Source organism: Thunnus maccoyii, chromosome 17 (genome assembly GCF_910596095.1).
Source record: "Thunnus maccoyii chromosome 17, fThuMac1.1, whole genome shotgun sequence".
Taxonomy (NCBI): Eukaryota; Metazoa; Chordata; class Actinopteri; order Scombriformes; family Scombridae; genus Thunnus; species Thunnus maccoyii.
The window spans coordinates 14,585,797-14,609,166 of NC_056549.1; the positions used below are offsets into that span (position 1 = coordinate 14,585,797).

General features: G+C 41.6%; 1 protein-coding gene across 1 annotated transcript; it reads left to right on the plus strand.

Annotated features, from left to right (window-relative positions):
- The first annotated feature begins 685 nt into the window (after positions 1 to 685).
- map7b (microtubule-associated protein 7b) lies at positions 686 to 23,357 on the plus strand. Its single transcript, XM_042390770.1, has 20 exons — positions 686 to 1,525; positions 9,528 to 9,698; positions 9,868 to 9,945; positions 10,592 to 10,755; positions 12,233 to 12,350; positions 12,841 to 12,942; positions 13,407 to 13,517; positions 14,102 to 14,197; positions 15,559 to 15,678; positions 17,031 to 17,203; positions 18,248 to 18,387; positions 18,721 to 18,965; positions 19,071 to 19,221; positions 19,341 to 19,500; positions 19,598 to 19,702; positions 19,790 to 19,840; positions 19,939 to 19,972; positions 20,120 to 20,240; positions 20,463 to 20,671; positions 21,227 to 23,357. Exons 1-20 carry the CDS (start codon positions 1,357 to 1,359, stop codon positions 21,235 to 21,237), a joined length of 2,529 nt encoding a protein of 842 aa, XP_042246704.1. The 5' UTR covers positions 686 to 1,356; the 3' UTR covers positions 21,238 to 23,357.
- The last annotated feature ends 13 nt before the right edge of the window (positions 23,358 to 23,370 follow it).

Sequence of the window (23,370 nt, forward strand, 5' to 3'; positions counted from 1 at the left end):
ACCAGTCAGTAACTAGCAGCTACAGCTGGTAGTGAATCACAAATGAAAACGCACATTAGCGTCTTCCTTCAGAAACTACTGGGTCACTCGGCTTGTTTGCCACATCTGACGGAGATTTGAGGGCAGCTGATGTCACACCCCCTTTTTATATCATCAAATAGCTAATTAAAAACAAACTTATCAGAAAAATGAGCACTTGAACATACATCACCATGATAAGAACTAAAAATTATTGACCTGTACTTTGATTTTTTAGTTTGGCTCGTGTCCCATCCGCTAACATGGAGGGGGCGGGACTTATGACCTATACTGCAACCAGCCACCAGTGGGTGATCAAGATATTTTGGCTTCACTTTTGATGAGCTTTCATGTCGTCCATCTTTATCTACAGTCTATGGTGCATAGGCGTGCATGGTTAGCTGTGTGTGTGTGTGTGTGTACACATTACATTAAAGCGCGCCTGTCATCTGCTCTCCACCCTCCTGCCTCATTGGTCCATGTGCTGCTGTTGTCAGGGAAACTCTTTACCGGTACCAGCTCACCTTCCACCGCTGGATTCATACTGAATATTTTAACAACCCTGCTGCCCTCTGTTACCCTTCTATTTTGGGGCCCAAGTGTGTGCACTGTGCAGTCAGCGCCTGTGTGATGTGATTCTTCTGACAAGTTTGCATTTACTGTACAGGACAGACCTAGCAAGAGAAAGTGGAGGAAGGGAAAGGGGAGGTTGCAGTAACAGTAGTGACTGCAGCCGCAGCATCCCTTGAGGAGTGAGGGAATCAAGAGATGTGCAATCCATCTAGCTCTCAACCAAGCCAGTCTTGTGGATTAAGTCTTCTTTTCTAAGCCAGACTACAAGAGCTCATCCGCAGCAAGACTGTCTCACACTCTTTCTCTCTCTATGCCTGGCACTGCCATCACAGCCAGTATGGACATAGCACAGTGAGCAGCTCTGTTTGTGTCTCTTTTCACAGACTCCTTCACCATCTCTCTACTTTATTCTCTACTCATCTTCTCTACCTGTTAACTCATCTTCCTTGTCCTTTTCTGTCATCTTCCACGTTTGATTTCCTGTGTCTGTCCTGCTCTTCTTGCCCTGTCCTCCTCCTCTCCTTCCTCTCTCTCTTTCTGCTGTTTCAGACACAGAGCAGCAATGTGCAGCCAGAAGAAATTGCTGTTAGCATTAGCTTTTAGCTATCGACATCTTCACTGAGAAGGGAGCTTTTAGGGGTGACCCTGTCCATCCATCCTCTGGTATCCGCCACTGACCTGCCCTCCCCACCCACCACTGTAGGGTGGGATGGGCAGGGTTGGGTTAGTTAGCCAGGGGCTCGAGGGTTAGCAACAGGGCAGGAGATGCCAGACAGTAAGGGACGAGGACAAGGAGGAGGTGGGGGCGAGTGCTCGCGGGGCAAAAGGAGGCTGAGGAAGGGAGGCAGCCGTTCAGCCATCCCCGCACTCTTCACCATCACTGAGGAAGAGGAGGGACAGAGACGGAGAGATGCTTGCAGGAGGAAGAAAAGAGGTATGGAGGAAAAGGATAGAGGAAAAAGGAGGAATGTAAAGTGTGGGGCGAATGGCATTATGAATTTGCATGCTCTGGTACCGTTAAGCTACATTTAAACTATTGAGTACTGTGCGTGTGTGTGTGTGTGTGTGTGTGTGTGTGTGTGTGTGTGTGTGTGTGAGTGTGAGAGAGAGTAAGAGGAAGAGAGATAGGAAAGGAAATCGAGTGAGGGCATTAACATCTGGGACAAAGAGGCTACTGGGGCAGAGAGATGAGTCTAGAGACTCACAGCAGTAGAAAAAAAACCTAAAGTGGTGAAGCATTCAAGACAAAAGTGTGTGTTTATTTGTTAGTACGATGATACAAATGACTGGAAATGTGATAGTGAAGAAGTCTTTTGTTCAATTTTCTCTGCTCTGTTAGTGAGGTCTAGCAGAGCCTGCTGTGCTATCAGGGTGTGCATGTGATTGTGTGTATATTTCTTTGCTTGTTTTTATTGCACAGTATGTTTGTACTCTTGCTCTTGCGGATGAAAAGTCCCCTTAACCCATCAAGCTCAGCCAGCCGGAGACAGGTGGCTGACAGGTCTGATGAGAAAGGCAGAGTTTGTGTGTATGTGTGCAGAAACCAGCTGACAAGGCAAGATCGGGTCAACGACACAAGGGCAGCAGATGAGAGTGAAGGTGCAGTCCACTTCACACGTGCATGTGGTTGTAATGCATCAGTAAACAGGACAGCATGTGTCTGCAGTAACAGCAGATATAAATGTGCAACAAATGATTAACTTTCACTTCAGCTGTTCGTCTCTTGCGGAACTAAACTGCGTGAAATATTTAAGTTAGTGTTTGTTTAGTTATTATTTAGTTTAGTTATTAAGTCATTCATTTCATACCTTTTAATTTTACGTTGATAAAAGATAGTGCGTCCTTTGTGAGGGGCAGTTGGTTTCAGCAACCCGTTTGTCTGACTTCAGATTAGATACGGAAGTCTTGGTAGAGAACTACAAAAAGTAGAAAAAGGTTTGGGTAATGTTTTATGGGTAGTGTAGTATTGCTTGTGAATTTGAAAGTCAAAGGCCTGGTTTGGCTTTTTATGTTCTTCCTGAATCTGCCGTTCTGTAAACAGAGTAATAAAACAGTAACGTTAAGTCAGCTTGGATAAGTTTTAATGTCCTTTCATCCTTGTTTCACCCTTTTCACTTGATTCTAGTGATATAAGATTTTACTTGTATAACGGATTGATTGAGGACGTTTTCATCTTTGACTTAGTTGAGATTGATAAAATATTATAATGTAAAAACTAGGTTTTTATGATTTTCACCCATATTCACTCAGTTTAAGTCTCACAAAGCTAACCTGACTCCATACAACTAAATCATGTATGTCTGAACCCGCTATATAATATAGAAAGAACAAGACAAGAAGTTGGTCTGATTTCTAAATAATTGCATTTCCTTGTAGTGTCAGACATGATTCTCTTTCAGGTTTTCCAGTGTCCTCATGGGAGGAAGCCCTCATGTGCGGCTCACTTAAATCATTAATAATAGAGGAGAGTAGACAGAAAAAGGATGACACGAAGAGATGATTGTGAGCTCCTGCAGCAAGCATTATCTCAAGGTATCAGGTGACTGCCGGGTTGTTCAACACTTGTCTTTATCTTAAACTTACAATCATGCTTTGATGCTACCCTTGTTTCAAAGATGCTAAGATGTACACCAGTGTGGCTATTATGCATGGTAGAGGTGTAAAAGAATGGTTTCATTTTCAGCAGTTGGATGGAGTTTTGATCGACATAATAGATCGACTCAGTTGATGCCTCATAACATTTTAAATGTAAGCTCTGAACAAATACCAATGACCAAAAGTTTCTAATCAGTGTTTTTTATGAAACATTCAGACTTCTTAGAAACATCTACTAGGAGAGATTGAGATCCTGCAAAACTGGATGCAATTTCTGTTATTTGTGGCTGTTATGTCCAAATATTGTCAAAAACCATAATTGGTGATAGAATGACTGTAGATATTCCTCCAATCGTCTGAGCTGCAGCCTCTACCTGTAGTGTGCAATAAATGATGTGAAGTGCTCTGTAAAGTAGCACCCACTCCTCTGGCACCTGTTATCCAGGCCTGAATGGCTGTCTTGGGGCTGGAAAGGAAGACTCCCACCCCTGCCCCCTTACCTCTCTGTTGGCTGGAGCTTAGAGTTTAGCTTAGCATTAGCAGCAGCTAATCCTCTCAGGCTACAGGGGAGGCAGGAGCCACACAGCGTGCTTGCTTGCTACCCACTGGCCCGGACAGCACAGCATTAATCGCTAACTCTGACCGTTTAATCTGACCGCCAATGAATGCAGATAGATTGGGGGTGGGGAGCGTGCACGCGCACATGCACACACACACTTAGACACACCAGCACTTGGGGAGGGAGGGGCAGATTAAACAGTCACACTCTCCCTATGTCTCACTCTCTGTCTCTTTTACACGCAAATATACACACACACACACACACACGGACACACGGACAAAAGGATGGGGGTTGGAGAGCCGCCACAACCTGTCTCACACACAGTCGGCTCTCAACAACAGTGATATCGACCAAAGCTGACCTCTCTCTCTCTTCCTGCTCTCTCCCTTTACTCTGGGAATAGTTGGTTGAGTTTTGTGCGAGTTCTTTTTCAGTTACTTGTTTTACATCTCTTTTTTTGCTTTTTCCTTCGTCCCCCTCACCGCACCATGGACTTTGGATTTGAGCTTATCTTTCGCTATGTAGGATGTGTTCAGGAAGTAGGAACGTTGATTCTGGCACTCCAATCTGACTAGTCAGAGTGGAACACGAGCCAGGGGTTCAGCAGGTCCCATCCTGGGATCACACCCCTGGAATCATGAACCCAAATCCAGGTAAAGACTTTGTCAACGCAACTTCTGCATGTTTCACTGATAAATCGACACAGGTTGCAGAGTGATGAATGAACACAAGGATAATGTAGTCTGTAAGTATTTATAGCTATTATGGCTTTGTACTCCAGCACATTGGATTTAAAATGAAAGCATGAATATGACATTAAATTGCAGGCTTTTACCTTAAATTCAAGTTTATTTACAGTTCACACAACATGATTGTTGCACTTCCCAAACCTGACAGCTGAAAGTCAACACTTAAACCTCACAGCCATTGTTTCATTTGAAATCCGGTTTGCTGGAGTAGAGCCAAAATATGAAAAACACAGACAACTGTCCTAATACTTGAGGACTACACTATAAAATCTGCCTATGTCTAGTTTCTTACTCAGAAATGGAACATTTGTGATACTTAAGTACTGTTGCACCCTGTGTGCTTGTGAATCTGACTTTTAATATGGTGTAGTTTCCCACATTTTTTGGATAATTGTTATAAATAAGATATAAATAGTATTGCACTGTATGTGTGGCAAATCATAATATAGCACTAAACTCAAAATAAAACTGACTATTGGTTTGCAAAGGCGGTTAAACTGCCGTCTAGTGCGCTGAGCCAAATATACGAAGTCATTTGAGGTTTGTTTGTTTAATGACCTCTGCAACAGATGGACGAGGCTGTGAGGTGAAGTGGGAGGAAACAACTGCACCAGAAATTAAGTCCACCACATCACTGTGTTGATTCATTGCAGGCAATGGCGTATAGGGAGGCAGTGAACAATTATGTTTTTTGGGAGCGTCGTTTTATGCCTTTATTAGCGAATCAACAGAGGGATGACAGGAAATGAAGGGAGAGAGAGATGGCGAACAACACGCAACAAAGATCCTCGGCTGGACTTGAACTGGGGACGTCACGGTTCATGGTCGGCACCCCAACCAAAAGGCCACCAGGCCATGCGTGAAATCTTTGCAAAGTTCAGTTGGACAATGAAGATCCTGTGTCTCTAGGTCTTAAACCTGCCATTTTGTCTATACAAAGAAATTATTTCATTTGGAATATGGAGTTTGTATTCCTGAAGGAGAGGGAGGGAGTGAAAATGTGGAAAAGTTCGGTTAGCAACCCTTTTTCCAAGTATAAGAGTTGAAGCTTGACATGAAAATGAAAAGTGTAGATGTGAAGTTTGAACACATGGATCCAAAGGTTATTGCTCCCCACTACATAACTACAATGTTTGTGTAGACACTAATTGATTCCCCTTTTGAATGCAGGATTTGGGGCTTTGGGAATGGTAAAGATGGTTGGGCACTAAAAGAGTTTCAATAATTGCAACTTCTAGGTCAGTCTATATCCAAATCATTCATCTCTGTAGACTTTTCACAATCTCCTCTCTTTTATAAGGCTTTATTTAATTCCATTTGGAAAGTAATGCTATTTTAGCTAATGTAAAACCCTTTGCTGCCCTGATCTGCACACACTGTCATCTGCAACTCGAGCCACAGGGTGCCCTTTGACCTCAGTTCACCTCCTCTATATGCACAATGACCCCAGTTCATTAGTTCATTGCTTTCTATTCATTTGGTAAACCCTGTCTGGGAAACTTGGCTATGTGAGGCCAAGATGGAGCCCGGGAATACCCACTGACTTTCTTTAGGATAGTCAGTCACAGTGAGCTCCTCATGTTTCAGGGTCATGCAGCAGGCTATCCGTCATCATCATGGTTTGCTTAATTTAGTCTAATTGGCAGTGTTGTATCACACACACACACACACACACATTGTTGACATGGCATCTTTCAACATCCATGAATTATAATATAACATGAGATATAATTTGTATTGTGTGCGCAAATAATCTAATTCAGGGACATCTGGCTCTTGTTCAAATGACAACATTTATAATGCATTATCTCTACATGTGAGCTCAGTGTTGCTGAAGTATTGTTAATGTGAATATGGGCCGCACTATTTGCACATGTACTGTACTGTATTTATGCTCCAAATTCATGTACCTCATTTAATTTTTTATCTTCATATTTACACTTCATCTTTCTTCATGCGTCATAATATCACAAGAATCAGTCATGGCGAGTTTCTGTGGAAGTGAATATATATTGATTAATCACTAATTTTCAATGCATGCTACGTGTAACTAGCTGTTCTGAGCATAATAGTGTTATGTGTCATAAATTGCTGTGAATGGAACAAGTTGTTTCTTCCTCTTGACAGTCTCTATTTGTCTCCCTTCCTCTTCTGCGTCTTTGTGTTTCTGTGCCAGACTTTTTTGAGGAAGGGAATTGTTTCTTGTTTGTGTGGTTCAGAGCATTCCCAGTTCCTTTAGTAAAGTGCCCCAGTTGAGCTGTCAAATTGAGAAAAGTGCTTTTGCCCTTAGCCTGTCACTACTGGCTCACCGTGTAGTCCCACTCAGCATGACAGAGTGTCCACTACATCACTCACTAGATGTTTAGCTGTACAGACGGAAAGAGCTCCTTATTTTGTCTTTTTGGTGCAAACTTATAATCATATGACCTCTTGTGGAAAGTGCTTCAATACAATTTATAGATCTTCGTCTAATCTCATTTACATTGTTGTAGTGCTTTAGCCTAAAGCCATTCACAAATTTCCAGATCAATATTTGGCTGCAGCACATTATCCTCTTCTCTCAATGAGCTAATCTTTTGTCCGAGGAGGTGAAGGAATACATTGACTAGACATTATTGTAACCTGACCCAACTTTTCCTGCTTTAACAATTGCCATTATGAAACCGGTTCCAAGGGTGGTTCACCTGAGGCAGCGTAGACCTGTTAATATTTGTGCACTCACCTCTATAGATGTCCCATAGACTCTGACATGCAATACCTTTGCAGCTATGACCTCATGTCTTTGTCCTGCATTTCCTTCAATTCAGACATCTCAATGCGAGGGTGGAGACAGCATTGACATTTTCAGCAAAACGCCACCTCACAAACCCTGAAGTGTAAAAATGTCATCAAAAGTGAAAACCGTCATGCCTTTGTTGTGCTTTTGTCGGCTGCATAGGTGCAAAGGTCAAGTAAATTCAAAAAACTGTTCTGTGGTTTAGTAAATGAGCAAAGAGCTTCACAGAAAAACACAGACACAGATCACAGTTGCCGTATTAATCAACTTAATGCCATAAATATCACACAGACTAGTCTAAATAATACAAAAATAAGATGTTGCATTTGAAGTTTTGAATGCGAAGTGCACTTTAGCTTGTTTATTAATGTGTAAAAGGGTCCACTCGTGGAAGTGAATATGAAACATGTACTTTGCTCCGCTCCTCTGTTGGCATCATTAATTACCCAACTGAGCTAACATGTCGTTGAGAGGAAGAGATAAAGAAACCTTGTTGTAAAGAGTGCAAGAGAGACACATGTAGAATAGGGAGTGGCTTGTGCTATTTCAGGTAAAGTTCATACGATATAGTGTGTCAGGAGGACTGATTTAATTTGGTCTTCAACTTTCTGGGACAGATTGGTCTCTGGAGACTTGCCTCTCTCTCACTCCTCACCACACTCTCATACACAATTAATGTTTATTTTCCACACCTGCCTCCATATATGGTATGTTTTTTCAGCTTAAGTGTGTTGCTGTATTGGTAAAGAGGTGTGATTAAAGCTTTGTCCTTGGTGTCCTCTACTAATCGTGCCAGTGTTCCAACCCAAAGCTTGAGTGCATGTTGTCATTTTTTTAAACATGGAGGACATGGAGGCTCATCTGTTTCTTCATAAAGCCCGATATTAAGCTCTGTGTCTGTGTCCAGGAGGCTGACATGAAAGTGCTGAGTCACCCTGAGCCTGATAGTGCCATTAATCAATAGCTTAGCTCACAGCAGGCTGGAAACACTGCAACACACTGGTGACTATTGAGAATATGGTGAACACACAGCCTGCACAATACAATTTTTGCTTCCTGTCAGGCTACAAGAAGCAGATCAGAGGCAGCACTGTCAGGATGAGGGTAGTTTTGTTCATATTCGGTGTGTCATTCCCCTCTTCATCCCTCAATCAGATACTGTTTTTCTCACTCATGCTTGAATTCATATAGTAAATATGACGCATGCACAGTCGTTCTATATTTACATCTTACATTACTTTGTGTTTGATCACAACCAAATGAACCTTCAGTGTTAGTTGCTCCCAGCACCTCACAGGTACAGGTCACAAATACATAGTAGTACAACCCTTTATAACCTAATTACAATACATAAATGTGTATTTTCATATATATTTATATTGTGTATATAAAAGAAAAGCGGGGAATAGCCTAAACAAGAGTGTAGAATACATTATTAAACTCTCTATTCTTCCAATAAAAGTACAATTAAACACAAAGCATTTTAGTGCTAAAGGTGATAGGACACTAGTAACACTCTGGCAACAAGGCCTGATAGATAATACACAACTTCTGTCACATTCAAATAGTAGTTATTTATACATATGAGTTATGTATCTGAGTGTTCTCTATTGGAGAGATGGAGCTAAATAGTATCAAAAGGAATCCTATCTTCATATTAGAAATTAGACATAAGCCCTAACTTGAAGTGGTATTATATAGTTTATATTAGTAGTGCATTGTGTTGCGTGACTACAATACACCACTGACTTTCATTGTGTAGCTCTATTGTATTGATTTACTTTGTGTCACTGTGTTGGTAAAGAGGCTGGCTATTGTATTGTGGGTGTGTAGGTACATGGTAGGAAAATGAGGCAGGTCTGGAAGTGAATTTATGATACATTTCAGACTAACATGACGTGTTTGTGTGGTGAGTTGCATTTATCTTAATATATTTTGCAGTGGTGTGTTATGGACACATTGCAGTAGCTCTCCTTGAACTTCCTCACGGAGGATAGAAACTGGAAATGCAGCTGAATCGATTTGAGTTTTATTTGGTTGTAAAACTTTTATCACTGCGGATCATTTTGCTGATTTTTTTTTTTTTTTTTTTTTTGATTTAGAAGTCATTGAAGCTTTGTTATTGATGGATCTTCTAATGTACAATTCCCTCTGCCTCTCTCTCTTTTTTATTCTGTCTCTCTTTTACGCCATTTCCTGTCTCTGTCTTGCAAAGTATTTTGTCATTGACACTCGTTTGCCTTCTTTTTCCCAGCGTCTTACTCCCAGTATAAATCGGAGGATGGCGGAGCATCTTCAGCCGCCCGCCCTGGCTCCTCGGGCTCCGGACAGACTTACACTCCCACCCTGACCCCTACACCCACCCCAACTCCGACTCGAACAACCACCAGCAACAGCCCCAGTAACAATGCTGCCACCAAAACAGGCAAGACACACTGAAATACAAAGATAAATGAATCTCATGCCGCAACAGTCATAGGGAGACACAATACTGGTTTCTTTAAAATAAAATATCCCAGAGTTTTGTCTCCATCAGTCTTTTAACACAGTTGCAGAGTTTTTAATGCCACTTAACTGTTGTGTTTGTGCTGCAGATTCACTGCTCTTCAACAAGATTGACGAGAGACAGAGGTTGGCCCGTGAGCGCCGAGAGGAGCGTGAGAAACAGAATGGTGTGTATTCTTTAACTGTATGTATGTGTGTGTGTGTGTGTGTGTGTTAATGTGTGGAGGTCTTAAAATGCATCCCACTCATTCTTTTTTTGTCCATCCCGAAACATGACTGAAGTTGGTCGGTAGCTGTGGTGAACTACCCGTTCCTCTGGTTGTTACATAAAGTCTAGGCAAAAGCCAGGCACCCCTGTTGCCATGGCACCCATGTTACATAATAGGTTAGGCCATGGTCCAGGGTTTAGGGAGGCTGTTGTTTTGAATGTGTTTTTGGATGAGTGTGTGAGTGACATACAACATATGGGCTTTTAGAAACTGTGGCCTGTTAGTGTTTGTATGTTTTTTATTTCTGAAGTGTGTGTTTGTATTTTTCAGAGTATTGCACAGTGGTCATACCACTAGCCCTTGCTGATTCGGGCTGAGGGATTTGCTTTGTGTTGAGAGCTAAAGCCTAGTCACATGATCTACAGCTGACCCATCACACTGCTGCTATAAGCCTGTGTGTGTCCATGTAGCATGTGTGTTTGTGCTTATGATTATGTACACTTGTATGATTTAGCATGTGAGCACATGCAAAAACACCAACACACATATATCAAGCCCTTATTAACTGTGTGTGTGTTTATGTGTGTGTGCAACCATGCCTCAGCTGTCAAGGAGGTCCAGTGGCAGGAGCGCCAGGAGCGAGCCAGGCAGCACTATGAGAAGCACCTGGAGGAGAGGAAGAGAAGGCTGGAGGAACAGAGGATAAAGGAGGACAAGAGACGAGCTGCCGTGGAGGAGAAACGACGGCAGAAGCTGGAAGATGACAAGGTAACAAACGACACATCATATCGCACCTGTGCATTCCAAGCTTTTTAATTTTCACATAAACGCACACAATCGCCTGCAGCCACACTTCTCATCATCTTTCCTGATGAACATGTTTAGTTAGTTGGAGAATGGAACTCCACTATCAACTCCTATCTGCACACATATTTCCCCATTTGTACTCACCAACTTTGTATTTACCTTAAATTGTAGAAAAACCTTGACATGGTCTCTGCTGTGATGTCACCTGTAGGTTTCTGAAGGGATGTTTTGCAGCTTAGCAGTTTTTGAGACTATAAAATCCAAATCCGGTTAATGGCTAAAAGGCCTGGTTGGAGCTGAGGTGAGAAGAGCATGAGGCTGAATTTGATAGGCTGAGGCCCCTGTCAGTCAAGCAAACGAGCCTCAAAACACACAGTACTTGTCCTTAAGCCTCATGGTCTCCTTAATAGAACAATGACTCTCAAAACTGCCACCAAAACACAAAATGAAGTCAACTCTTGAAACTGTAACATCTTGTGGAAACAAAAAATAACTTTTTGAGAAAGTTTTGAAGTGGGGGTTTCTTTAGTCTAAAGAAACTGTTCAATCATCTATAAGTTCCTTGTTCAGTAGTTAATAAATCGTTTTAAAGTGAATTGGATTTCAGGCTCTAATTAGTTCATTGATTTAATGAATGTGGTGATAGTGATGAGTTTGAGACCCAAAACACCGTTCTAAGGCAGCACATGACTATAGTATACTGTATCTTATACAGTATGCTGTATCTTAATGGCACACAGTAAAAAATCTTAAAAAGGGGGGGCTCATGTTGCCAAGTGGTCTAAAGCATACAATATATAATTGCAATGTCCTGTATCTCTGCTATCACATGTAGGGAAAATGCTAAATGCTAAAAAAACATTTAAATGCTAAAAAAACATTTTAAAAAAAATGGGGAATATGACCAATCAGAGTTTTTCACTTCATTTTTTGTCATTTTGCTTTTATTTAGTTGTGACAGTAGAGATACAGACATGAAAAGCAGGAAGAGAGAGAGAGAGAGAGAGAGAGACAGTAGCGTGACATTCAACAAAGGTCCCTGGTCGGAACTGAACTGGTGACGTTGGGGCCACCAGACCAGTTTTTATTGTGCATTCTAAGAATATTTCAGGAAACTGATCCTCCAATGGACCGCAACAAGTTATGGCTTTGTCCTACACATTCTTAGGACCAGTTTCAGATACTCAGAGTGGTTTTGCTTTCATTTTAGTTTTAAGTATGTTTCATGATCACAATTTTGTTTTTATTTGCCAAGCACTTACACAACTGGTGTGCCCAAAACACACTACGTATCTATAGACTTAATATAACACACCGCTGCATCCATTCAGAGCAAAGAAAGTCTTCCAGTGTTGCAGCAGTATTTGCATGTGGGGGCGTTGTTTTTTTTTTTTTAATGCTGATGATGATATTGTAATTGTTGTGTTTGTGACCGAAGGCTCGTCATGAAGCGGTGATCCGTCGCACTTTGGAGAGGAGCCAGGGAGCCAGACAGAAGCCCAACCGCTGGTCTTGGGGCGGGGCACTGCACACAAACACTCCCAGCACACCAGCCGGTACTTTCATGCATCACACAACAATAACTCCACAAACTCACAGCACTTGCCCGCAGTCATTACAATTTGTTGAGACACACATATATTTGCCCTTATGTGAAGTGGTTGGACATTTTTTTTCCTCACTTTTACTGTTTTAGCCACTTTTCCTGTTGTCAGATTGTCTCAGTGCTTTCAGGTTTACTGAACACTTTTGATATCTCTGATGTCAGAGTGTCTGTCTTGTGTAAATATGTCTGCCTGCCTCTGCGTGTCAGTATTGTTCTGCCATGCTTATATTTGAACTATTCAGATCCGCTGCCCTCTGTTGTTACTGCTGACTCACACCCTGCTCTGCCTCTCTCTCTCTCTCTCTCTCTCCCTCTTCTTCTCAAACTCAACCTCTCTCTGACTCACTTTCTCTCCCTCTCTCTCTCTTAACCTCGCTCTCCCTCTACCTCCTCTCTGCTCTTTGTTTCTCTGCCATTGTCCTTTCCCCCTCCTGGTCCAGGTTTTGTCGAGTCGGCTTTCCTCTATCCACTCGACCTTGCTGGACTGGAGCACATGCAGAGTGCTTTCAGTCTCTACCGCAGATACGGAATGACCTCCCAATGTGAATATTATAGCACTGTATCAGTTAGCCGGCTAGCGTTAGAACGCTGGCTTTAGCAACTGTACTGTAAATGTTTTAGCACACTGCCATTAGTGTAAATGTAGGCCAACGTGAATGGCATGATTAGTGTTTTTTTTTTTGATGTGCATGTAGCAATCCAGTTTGTGACTTGAACTTATATCCCAAGACACAGGATCAGTCAAACCTTTTTCAGCTTCATTGGTAGGTGACATAAGACCCATTTAGCACTAATTCATTGTCTAATATTTTTCCCTTTTAGCACCATGCTGGTAGTTTTTCATATCTAACCTGACTTAACAAAATAGAATAGAGTAACCCTTCAAAGAGAAAATCCTGACTCCAACTCTTTCTTCTTCTTCTTCTTCTTCAGCCTTTCTTTCTTTGTCTGCCCTCTATGAAGTAATACACCATTAATTTTCTTTTATTATGCTGCCTGTTTGTAGATGCTGACAGGCGGTCAGTGTCCACGATGAATTTATCCAAACACACAGACCCCGTAATTACCAAGCGCCTCTCCTCCTCCTCTGCCACACTCCTACACTCACCAGACCGAGGTAATTAAAATGAACGTTACACGCAAACACTATTATTGTGCATTACAGTTATCCACCTGTGATGGTCTGCCTTTGGCGTTATGTTGGTTGTAAGCTGAATTTCTAATTTCTTAAACTTTCATTGTTGTGTCCTTTTTATTTACTAAATGGGATTACACTCAAATTATAGCTCTACAAATTAAAGGTGCCCTGTGGAGTTTTTGACCACTAATGGTGCTATGGAGCAATGTTTTTACAAGTGGGTCCCCGCTTGTATTGTGTTCAGCATGCAGATGACGTGACATCCTTTCCTGTAGGAAGTTTCACACTGTTACGCTGACATTTAATGGTAGTGACTTACAAAGAAGTGCAGCAATGTGGTAACACAGGCAGCGAAGAAGAAGACAGCTTGGATTTAAAATGTTTTAAAATTGGTCTTGCAGATGTTTCACGGGGAATGAAATGCAATAAAAGGACAAAACATAAATGTGTTTGTTCAAAAGAAAACTCCACAGGGCAGCTTCAAGTATGATTTTTATTTTTTTTTTAAAGTGTAAATTTAAGAATTAGTCATGTGTTCTTTGATGTTCATATGTTGCTAACAGGCTTACAGACGAGAACAGCCTCCTCCCCTGTCATTAACAAAGCTCAGTCCAAACCCCGCCTACACCTGGGAAAGACCACCCACCACAAAAACACAGGTGTTTTCTGGGAAGGTTTTTGCAGTTTGGTTACACACTATGTGGCAGAGCAAAAAGATCATGGGCTGGAAACTGTTGAGAAATTCCAAAATGATATAAATTGTGATTACCCTGCATGAGTGAAACGAAGAAAACATGGATGCTCCGTTCATAGGGATATGTGTAGTTGTAAAATTATTCTCCGTCTACATGCATTTTTTTTCTGCCTGTAAATGAATAAATGTCACTTTGAACCCGGAAGACTTGACTAAGCTTTGATTTAGAAGTCCCAGTATACAGAATGATGTGATTTCAAATGGCATTTACAATATAATTATCAAATCCAATATCTATATTCATTTAACAAAATGTACTGTATATATGCATGGGTTTGTACTTTGTATGTGTTTCATCAGAGGGATCAAGATTCCCCCCCTCCTCTTGCGTGACCCCTTTCTCTAATCCTCTGTAGGATAATCTTTTTGTTTTTGTGGGAACACTGTATGCTGTTTTTATCCCAGCTAAAAAAAAAAAATCAACACCCACATTTTAACAGGTGGACACACATAATTATAGACATAAAATGCAAACATGACACTGCATGTTAGTGTATGATGAACTCTGAAACCATGCGTCGCTTGAATAATAGGCGTCATAGGTTAGAGATTCAGATTCCTTTGTACAGTTTCCAGCCCAGTTGTATCTTTTCCCCCCTCACCCTGAAACCTGCAACCTTGCACTCTGCTTCATTATCTGAGCGAGCAATGCTGCATGTCGTCCTCATTAACTGTCCTTTTGTCTTTTTCAAGTGGCAAATCAGGTTTTCATGAAGATTAATTAATTGTGGCATCTGTGGTTAATAAGCTACTCATTATGTGCAATACGGCAATATTCCAGGGCAGGTACCAGGAACTGCATGGCAAAATATTCTGACTTGCTTACACACAAGCTTTTAGGACATTCATTTCTTAATTACTTCAGTTGGATACAAACATTGAGTACACATCAGTACAGACCATTTTCTTAAAATGCGTCTGCTAAATGAAATTGTAAGTTCTAACTGTAAAATATTGATGCAATACTCGTCTTTGTTGTGCACTTTTTATTCGAATGCTTTCCTCTTTGTGTTTGCTTTTGGTTTGTTTGCTTCCTCTGATAATTAACAGCCCAGTGCATGCAGGAGTAGGTGTAACATCGCAGCCTGTGCATGGTTACGAGTTTACTTTAGCTCTCGCCTGCACTACCGTGTAGTACGAGGGTGGTATGGTATCAGAGACCGTAATTATGCATCATTTATAATCTGCTTCAACTGATTTGCTTAGGCTAATCAGCAGGTGGTTAATAGTTTTACTTGTTATGAAATATTACATGTGTGTTTTCAGGCCTGCGCCGTCTTCCTCTGACGCCATGGGAGAGCAATGTGGTGAACCGTCTGCAGCAGCCAACACACTCCTACCTGGCCCGTAGCCGCAGTGCCATGAGTCTGTCTGGAGAGCAAACAGGTAACATGGAAGACCCCTCGTGCTTCTTAGGGTCAGCAGACTGAGTGGAACGGAGGAAGTTTATGCAGACATACAAAACCGTGAATCACAGCTCACGGTGCTTGAAGTGTTTGTGCTGTTTATATTTTGGTCTCTTGACCAGAATGGTTTCGGATGTTAATCAGATTTGGCCAGACTTAAAGCATTACACTGTCTGAAACTTCCCTCACCAGCCTGTATCAGGCACTCAAAGCTCACACACACACACACACACACACACACACACACACACACACACATCTAAGTACGCCATTCAGGAAGTATTTCCCTACTGATACCTTGCCTTGTCTGCCTCTTTTGTTACCATGGTGACAGTGGTTTAGATGATGTATGTGTTTGTGTGTGTTGTGATGTGCGGTGCTGAAATATTCAAAGATACTGTTTTACTAAAAACTACGGCTGCAAATAACATTTTTTTTCTCAATTGTTTATCACATAATTGAAAAAACAAACCTGTATAAAGTCACATAAGGCATTTTTGCTTAAATAATTATTGAAAATGATTATTTTATTATTAAATAGTTGCCGATTCCAAACCTTTGAAGCTCTGACGCCCTCTCACATCACTTGTTTTGACAAACCAATCAAGCCCAAGCCCAAATAAATGCATTCTGAGCACTTTTCCTGACAATTTACAGCATCTTGTTGTTGCCCTGTAAATCTGGTGTATTTCTGCCTGTTTCCTTTGCTAGTTTGTTTTAATCTGTCTTCTTTCTTTGCTTTCTTCTAACCTGTGCGCATCTTTACATTCAACACAGTGTGTGTGTAGTTGCACGTCTTGCATGTGTTTTTTGTGTATTTTGCTGCATGCACACTTCCTCTGTGTGGTGACAGGTCTAATGTGTCTGTAGTGAGTAGTTTATTCTGACTGGATGACAAATGAGTCTGACAAAGTAGAAATGCTTACAACACTGGGACTTTTTACAGCAGGGAATGGTTTGTCAAACCAAAGTTGTTAGTTTTTCATCCTTTTAATCCCTACCTTGATGAATCAGCTTTACTAAATTCTTCTATTAAAAGCATAACATTAACTGTCCAAGATGGATGATGGTTGCAGCTTCCAATCACTAGCATTAATGCCATCTTTCTCTTCTTCTCTGTTTCCAAACTTTTTCTTTTGATTCCTCTCCTTCCTATGCTGGTCTTCCCAAACCCACATCTTCTATTTATTAATTCATTCAAATTCCTTCCCGTTCTTTTACTCCATGCTCTCGTTTATCAAACCCTTACCGCTGTCCCACAAATCCTCACACTGCCCTGATCCATAACCTTCCTCAAAACACTCCATACTCCCACCTCGTGCATCACCGTAGCCATGCCTGTGTGTCCTCGATCAGTTTCCTGCCACCCCATGGGCTCCATGTCATTCAAGGCCCTGCAGGCCCAGCCGCTCCCTCACTGTCGCAGCCAGGAGAGGAGCCTCAGCAGGGAGACGGCCTCCTCTTCCTCAACCGTTGCCCGCAGGAGGACCACTGGAACAAAACCGGTAGGTCATGTCAAGCTGCGTGTGACTGTACAGTACATCTAGAGGATTTTGTTCCTAGTACTGTACACAAGACAACTACAATACAGTCTGAAATCTAAGCTGTGACACTAACAAGTTGCTTATTTGTTCATGTGATGGAGAAAACCCTAAATTTCCCTTGAATCTACTGGTATTTGCTATAGTATTTTGTAGTTATACTGGCTGTACATATACTCACTTGTTGTGCAGGCTTTTTGGGTGTTTTATTATGCTCAAGCACAGAAATAATTCACTACTTTTTTGCTCCTCTTTCTCCTCTTTTTTCATGTTGATGATGTCCCCGATCAGTCAGACACAATCTATCTAATATCTGTCTAGCTCTGATCTTCATAACAGACACACACACACACACAAACACACACACAAACACACACACACACTATACCCTCTGTCCATCTGTCTTCTGTGACAGTATGTCACAGCTTATACCATTAAGGTCTTAGATGGAGGGCATCTTTTGCACTGTATATCCCGCACACTGACCCACAGACACATGTTTATATCATACATGGACAAAAAGCACATGTTTAATTCAGGCGCAATGCAGAATACTAGTGATACACCAGTTATGCCACCTGTGTGCTGTTATGATCTTCAGGTTGTCATCTATGAATATTAAAGTGTATTCACATCTACAAAAATATGATAAACTGCTTGTTAATTGGTTGATTTTAAATTTTGGTAACTTTGGGAACTAAGTTTTTTTTATGTTGGTGTCACAGCTTGGTATGGTTAGTGCCAGAGGTTATGCAGGGCCAGGGGACGGCTGTCTGAGTCTAATCCTGTTACTAATCATCTTCTGCTGTTTGTCAGTAGGGCGCCTGGTTCTGTGCACCATTTGTACCACCTGATTACTTTGTTTTTGTGAAGAACTATTTTGGTGACATGTTGCTGCTGCTAAAAGAGAACATTGGTTCACTTGAGTCCTGATAAAGTGTAAACAATTCCTTTCCATTCTGAATAATAATTTTTTTTAATCTCTGTTTCCCTCTCCTGGACCGACAGCAAAAGAACCGTGACTATGTGAGGAAGTCATGGAGCAACCTGTCACTCCCATTGGCTCCCATTCTGACTTTGCCCTCAAGCAAGTCCTCCTCTTCTTTAGGCAAAAAGACCAGCAAAGTAACAACGCCCTCTCCTGGCAGGTAGGAGAATCGTGCCCGTGATAACTGGCAAAAAAAGAAGCATAAGCAGATATGTGACAGTTTGGAGTAAGGGATGATTGAAAATAAGAAGAGGGTGTAACTTTTTTGTGAGGTTTTGAGCAGGTATTACTGTGAGAACTGTTATTTCCCATCCATTCTTTTTAAAATCTCTTGAATGAAACATAATTTTCAGTGAGTCGTATGATAAGAAGACTGATAATCCCAAATGATCACTAAACCAAACTCCATGAAAATGTTCAAAGTGCCTAAAACTAGTAACAGAAACACATTTAATGTTATTTTGGCCAAATGTTGCTTTTCCCCTGCACACAGGCCTCCACAGAAGACAGCAGGGCGCCCTCCGACCCCCAAGCTGCTTAAGTCTCCTGGAGCAGAGGACCCCGGAAACCTTCGTCCTCTCAAGATCACACCCGAGAGCCCCCACTCCTCTACACCCACCGCATCCCAAGGGGAGGAGGAAGAACAGGTTCTAAGTCCTCTACAGCCTCGACCTCAGCCGCTTGGCCAGAACAAGACCAGTACTGAGGAGACACCAGCAACACCAACAGCAACCAGCGGTCAGTTACTATACTCCACCTCCTTTCACACCTTCATTATCATGTAGTCTGGATTGCCACGTTGCATTCAGAAACACATAAAGTTCTATTTTCATACCTTTTTAGAGGGTGTAAGCAGTCCTTCAGCCCACAAGCCTTCAGCCGGCACCACAGATCCAGAGGAGGCGAGTCGCATCCTGGCTGAGAATCGTCGCCTGGCCCGCGAGCAGAGGGAAAGGGAGGAAGAGGAGCGCAGGCAACAAGAGGAGCGGGCGAGGTATGCTGTGCTGTGTGTGAATACGTGTGCAATCTAGAGAGTGTGCAAGCAGCTGGGTAATACTGAAGGTGCGTGTATCTGCTTTGTTTTCACTGCAATATGTGTGCGCGTCTCTACAGACTAGCCAAGGAGGAGATGGCTCGCCGTAAGGCTGAGGAACGAGCAAAGAGAGAGGAGGAGGCCCAGCGCCAGGCGGAGGAGAGGAGAAGGAAGGAAGAGGAGGAGAGAAAGGCGGAGGAGGAGAAAGAGAGAGAGGAGGCAGAGAGACTCCAGAAACAGGTCAGATAAAGCGTACATATGAACTCACACATTATGAACTAAAGAGCCACACAAGAAGTCTTCATAAATCTTAAAAATAAAATTCTGTGCGTATCAGAAAGAGGAGGAAGAGTCTCGTCAGAAAGAGGAGGCGGAGAGACTGAGGCAGGAGAGAGAGAAACACTTCCAGAAAGAGGAGGCTGAACGCCTGGAGAGAAAGAAGGTGACACATCTTCACGCACATGAGTAAAATTCATAGTAATTTCTGATCTGCAGTACATCTAAAAGCTCTTTTTTTTCTGATTACAAGCGTTTGGAGGAGATCATGAAAAGGACAAGACGTTCAGACACAGCAGACAAGGTAAAGATCACAGGAAATGTGGCACAAATCTGACAAATACAATATCTGGCTAAGTGTGGATAATCTGTCATTCTCTTTTTCTTCTGTCCCATCTCTAGAAAGTGAATCCTAATAGGAACGGGGACAATGCGGGTAACTTCACTCACCATAAATGAAAGAATTATGACTTCTGTGTTATCCTGCTGTTGTACCTTTATAAATATATAAATATAAATAATCTGTAATTGTTGGAACTGTCGCTGTCTCTGATGGCTGTGTTGGTTGTCCTCTCATCATCAGTGGCCCCTGCCTCTCCTGGTCCATCTGCAGTGACTGTTTCACCGACACACCATAGCAACGGTCGCCAACCTGACCCCAACCCAAACCCCAGCACCGCAGCACTGAGCCATCCTGACCAGAGGTAGAGCTGTAGACTAGAAGCACAGCAAATATATTAGTTCATACAAAAAGAGGGGAACATAATACAAAACACAGTGGTATAATCCTGTTTCTGTGACTTCATTGCATTCTTTTTCATTAGATTTTGACTGTATTCTCATTTGTTTAATGTTCTTTATTATTCATTTTTTCGACACCGTCATCCTCCAATCCTCTGTTCCACCTGTGTCTCCTCATTTCTCAGTGAAAACGGGGAGTTTGAAGAGGTGATTGTACTGCCTTCAGATTCCAGGTTGTCTCCACCTGAAGGACAAGAGCAGCAGCAGCAGCAGCAGCAGCAGCAGCAGGAGGAGGAGGAAGAGGAGGAGAGAGTTCCTGTCGTAGCCTTTAGGGAGAACGGTCTCCTAAAGCCTCTGAGCGGAGTAGAAGATATATCAGCCCAGCAGGGACCAGGTCAACAAACATCTTCTTTCTGCTTTGCCCCTGAACCCCTCTTTTATTTGTCTTCTTACACCCTGTTCTTTCCTCACGTTATTGACAGTTAGCTCTTGGTTTGATCATCTTGCAGACTAGATCTGATGTAATAAAGTCGGTACTGCTACACAAACGTACGACTAAACAACATTTATATTAAGTTAATCACACATTGCCTGTTTTCTCATAGTGTGAAGCTTTACTTTAATTTCATCCTCATGTCTCTTTTTGCTCTCTATCCTTCCTTTCTTCTTCTTCTTACCTCTCAACACACTGCACCCTCATTGTCAGCTGAAACAGGCAGTTGGCTTAATTTACATTTATGACTTTTGGCAGATGCCAGAGTAACTTAAAATACTAGACAGTGTTCAATATTATGTACACATCATAAACATTTGCTGGTAGTCAAATCATCTCAGGGTAATAATCAGGACTAACTAGCTTTAGCTCTAACAGATTTCGGTTACTACTGTACTACTGCTCAGCACTGAAACTGATATCCTTCTCTGTTTAATTTATGCCCTTGATCTTTAGATGTTGCCTGATGCCCTGTTAGGACGAAATGATCCATACACAGAGCACCAGGAAGAGAGACATGGTCAGAGAGAGGTGAAACACAGAGCTGTTGGACAAAGGAAGGACTCACAGCATCATAGACACCCTTCCAGAGGTTTTACTTTCTCACCCTCCTGCGTCCCCCTGCTGACAGATGAGCACCGTAAGCCATTTCCCAAAGATGGCGTCTCCAAAGATCTCCCTCTAGCATCCTCAGAGAGAAGTTACTTTCCCCTCAGTGAACTCCCCTGGGGAACAGATCGTCTCTCTGTCTCTGACCACTTGGTCATAATGTTCTGTGTACAGCTGTTCTGCTCTGCACCCCAACTACCCGATTCTCAATTGAATGTCCTGAAATCACAGGAGGGCATTGAACACCTTATTCCATCTTGTGACTCTTGTGTGTGTGTGTGTGTGTGTGTGTGTGTGTGTGTGTGTGTGTGTGTGTGTGTGTGTGTGTGTGTGTGTGTGTGTGTGTGTTTGTGTGAGTATGAATGAGAGACTAATAATAATGTAAACTGAGATCAGCTGTAAAGTCTTTAATCATGATACTTGAATAGTTTCTTTTTTTTTCTTGCTGTAGAAGGTAGTCAGATTGACAAAATCAGCAATGTGACGTTATAACTGGAACTTGCACAACAAGCTTAGAATTATAGGTTTTTGACTGGAACTTCATAATTCTAATGTTTCAACATTTTCTATTGAAATGTTGCAGAATAGATGGGGTATATGAATGATATCAGTCCATGAAGTTGTATTGACATTGGAAAGTTTCATGTGATGTAATATATTTTTTGCTGAGTCTACAGTGTTTAAAGCTAGAGGTTGTTATTGGGGTGAGGCAGCGGGTTGGAGTTATGATGTTTAAGTTAATTAATGACCAAATGAAAATACTGTTCTCTCAGAAAACTGAGAATTAGGGTGTAAACTACTGATTATTTGTTTAGTTTTATTTAATTGCTGTACAGATAAAAATGTGATTCTTTATTTTGTCTTCATTCTGTTCCCAATTTCTGTTCAAATTGTGAAAAAAAAAAAAATCTTTACTTTGACTTGAGGTCCTGCCCTTTCTTATTCACTTGTTTACCATTTACGTTTAACCCTGTCGAAGCTGCATCCCATCACACTTTCTCACTGAGCCTGTGAGCAGTGTGTCGGAGGACCTCGCCGTAGCATAGCTACCTTGTGTTTGGAGGTTGACCTTTTGTTTTGGCCAAGAAAGTACGAAATGAATTAAAATAATTTACTGGTGATGTTAAATTTAAAATATATCCTGATTCATTTGATCTTTTTTTTTTTTTGATTAAGGATTTAAGAATAAATGCTGCTAATTGTGATGTTCCTTTGCCTTACCACGTCATAGAAAGAAAAGTGAGGTGATGCCAGGATTTGTCTGTATTCATTCTTACTGAAATGAGAATATATATTCCCAGCATGAGCGTTGACATTCTGGCCAGGTGCCCAAATTCTCCAGTGGCTTCCTTTTCTTTATTTATGTTCATGTATGAACGCTCATGATTAAATGTTGTCAGTTATGTCATCATGTAAGAGCTATAATGTCAAACTGTCCTTCATACAGCTTTTCATTAAGACAAAAGAGGGGGATTACAGGAAAACACAGGAACCTGACCGTTACCCCCTCATGTGACCTCACTCATTCTCCCACAACGCCCAATTATGCTGCTGTCCAGCATTTGGCTCTCAAACTTTTGCACTTCATTTCCTTTTTGTTCATATCTTGCAGTACCACCAAAATGGAAGGAAACTTAAGAAAGATTATCCATGTCTTGGATATGTAGTACTGGTTTTTGCCAGTAATACATAGCATGCTGTTATCAACACGATAACTTGACTTAGCTTGCAAATAAATTGCTTTAACTGAAGCATTATTACTTGTAAAGTACATTATACATAGATATCCTATAAATTATGTATAAAAGTTGATATATTTTACTAAGACTGACCACAAAGCTTTGAAAACTAAACAAGCCCTTTACTTCACAGGAAAAAGGGCTGTAGGATGAGCTGTTTGAACCACTGTCAAACTGAAATCTTTGTACAAATATACCAGCTGTACTGTTTGGCAAGTAAATAAAATGTTTTGAATTGATTACCTATCTATT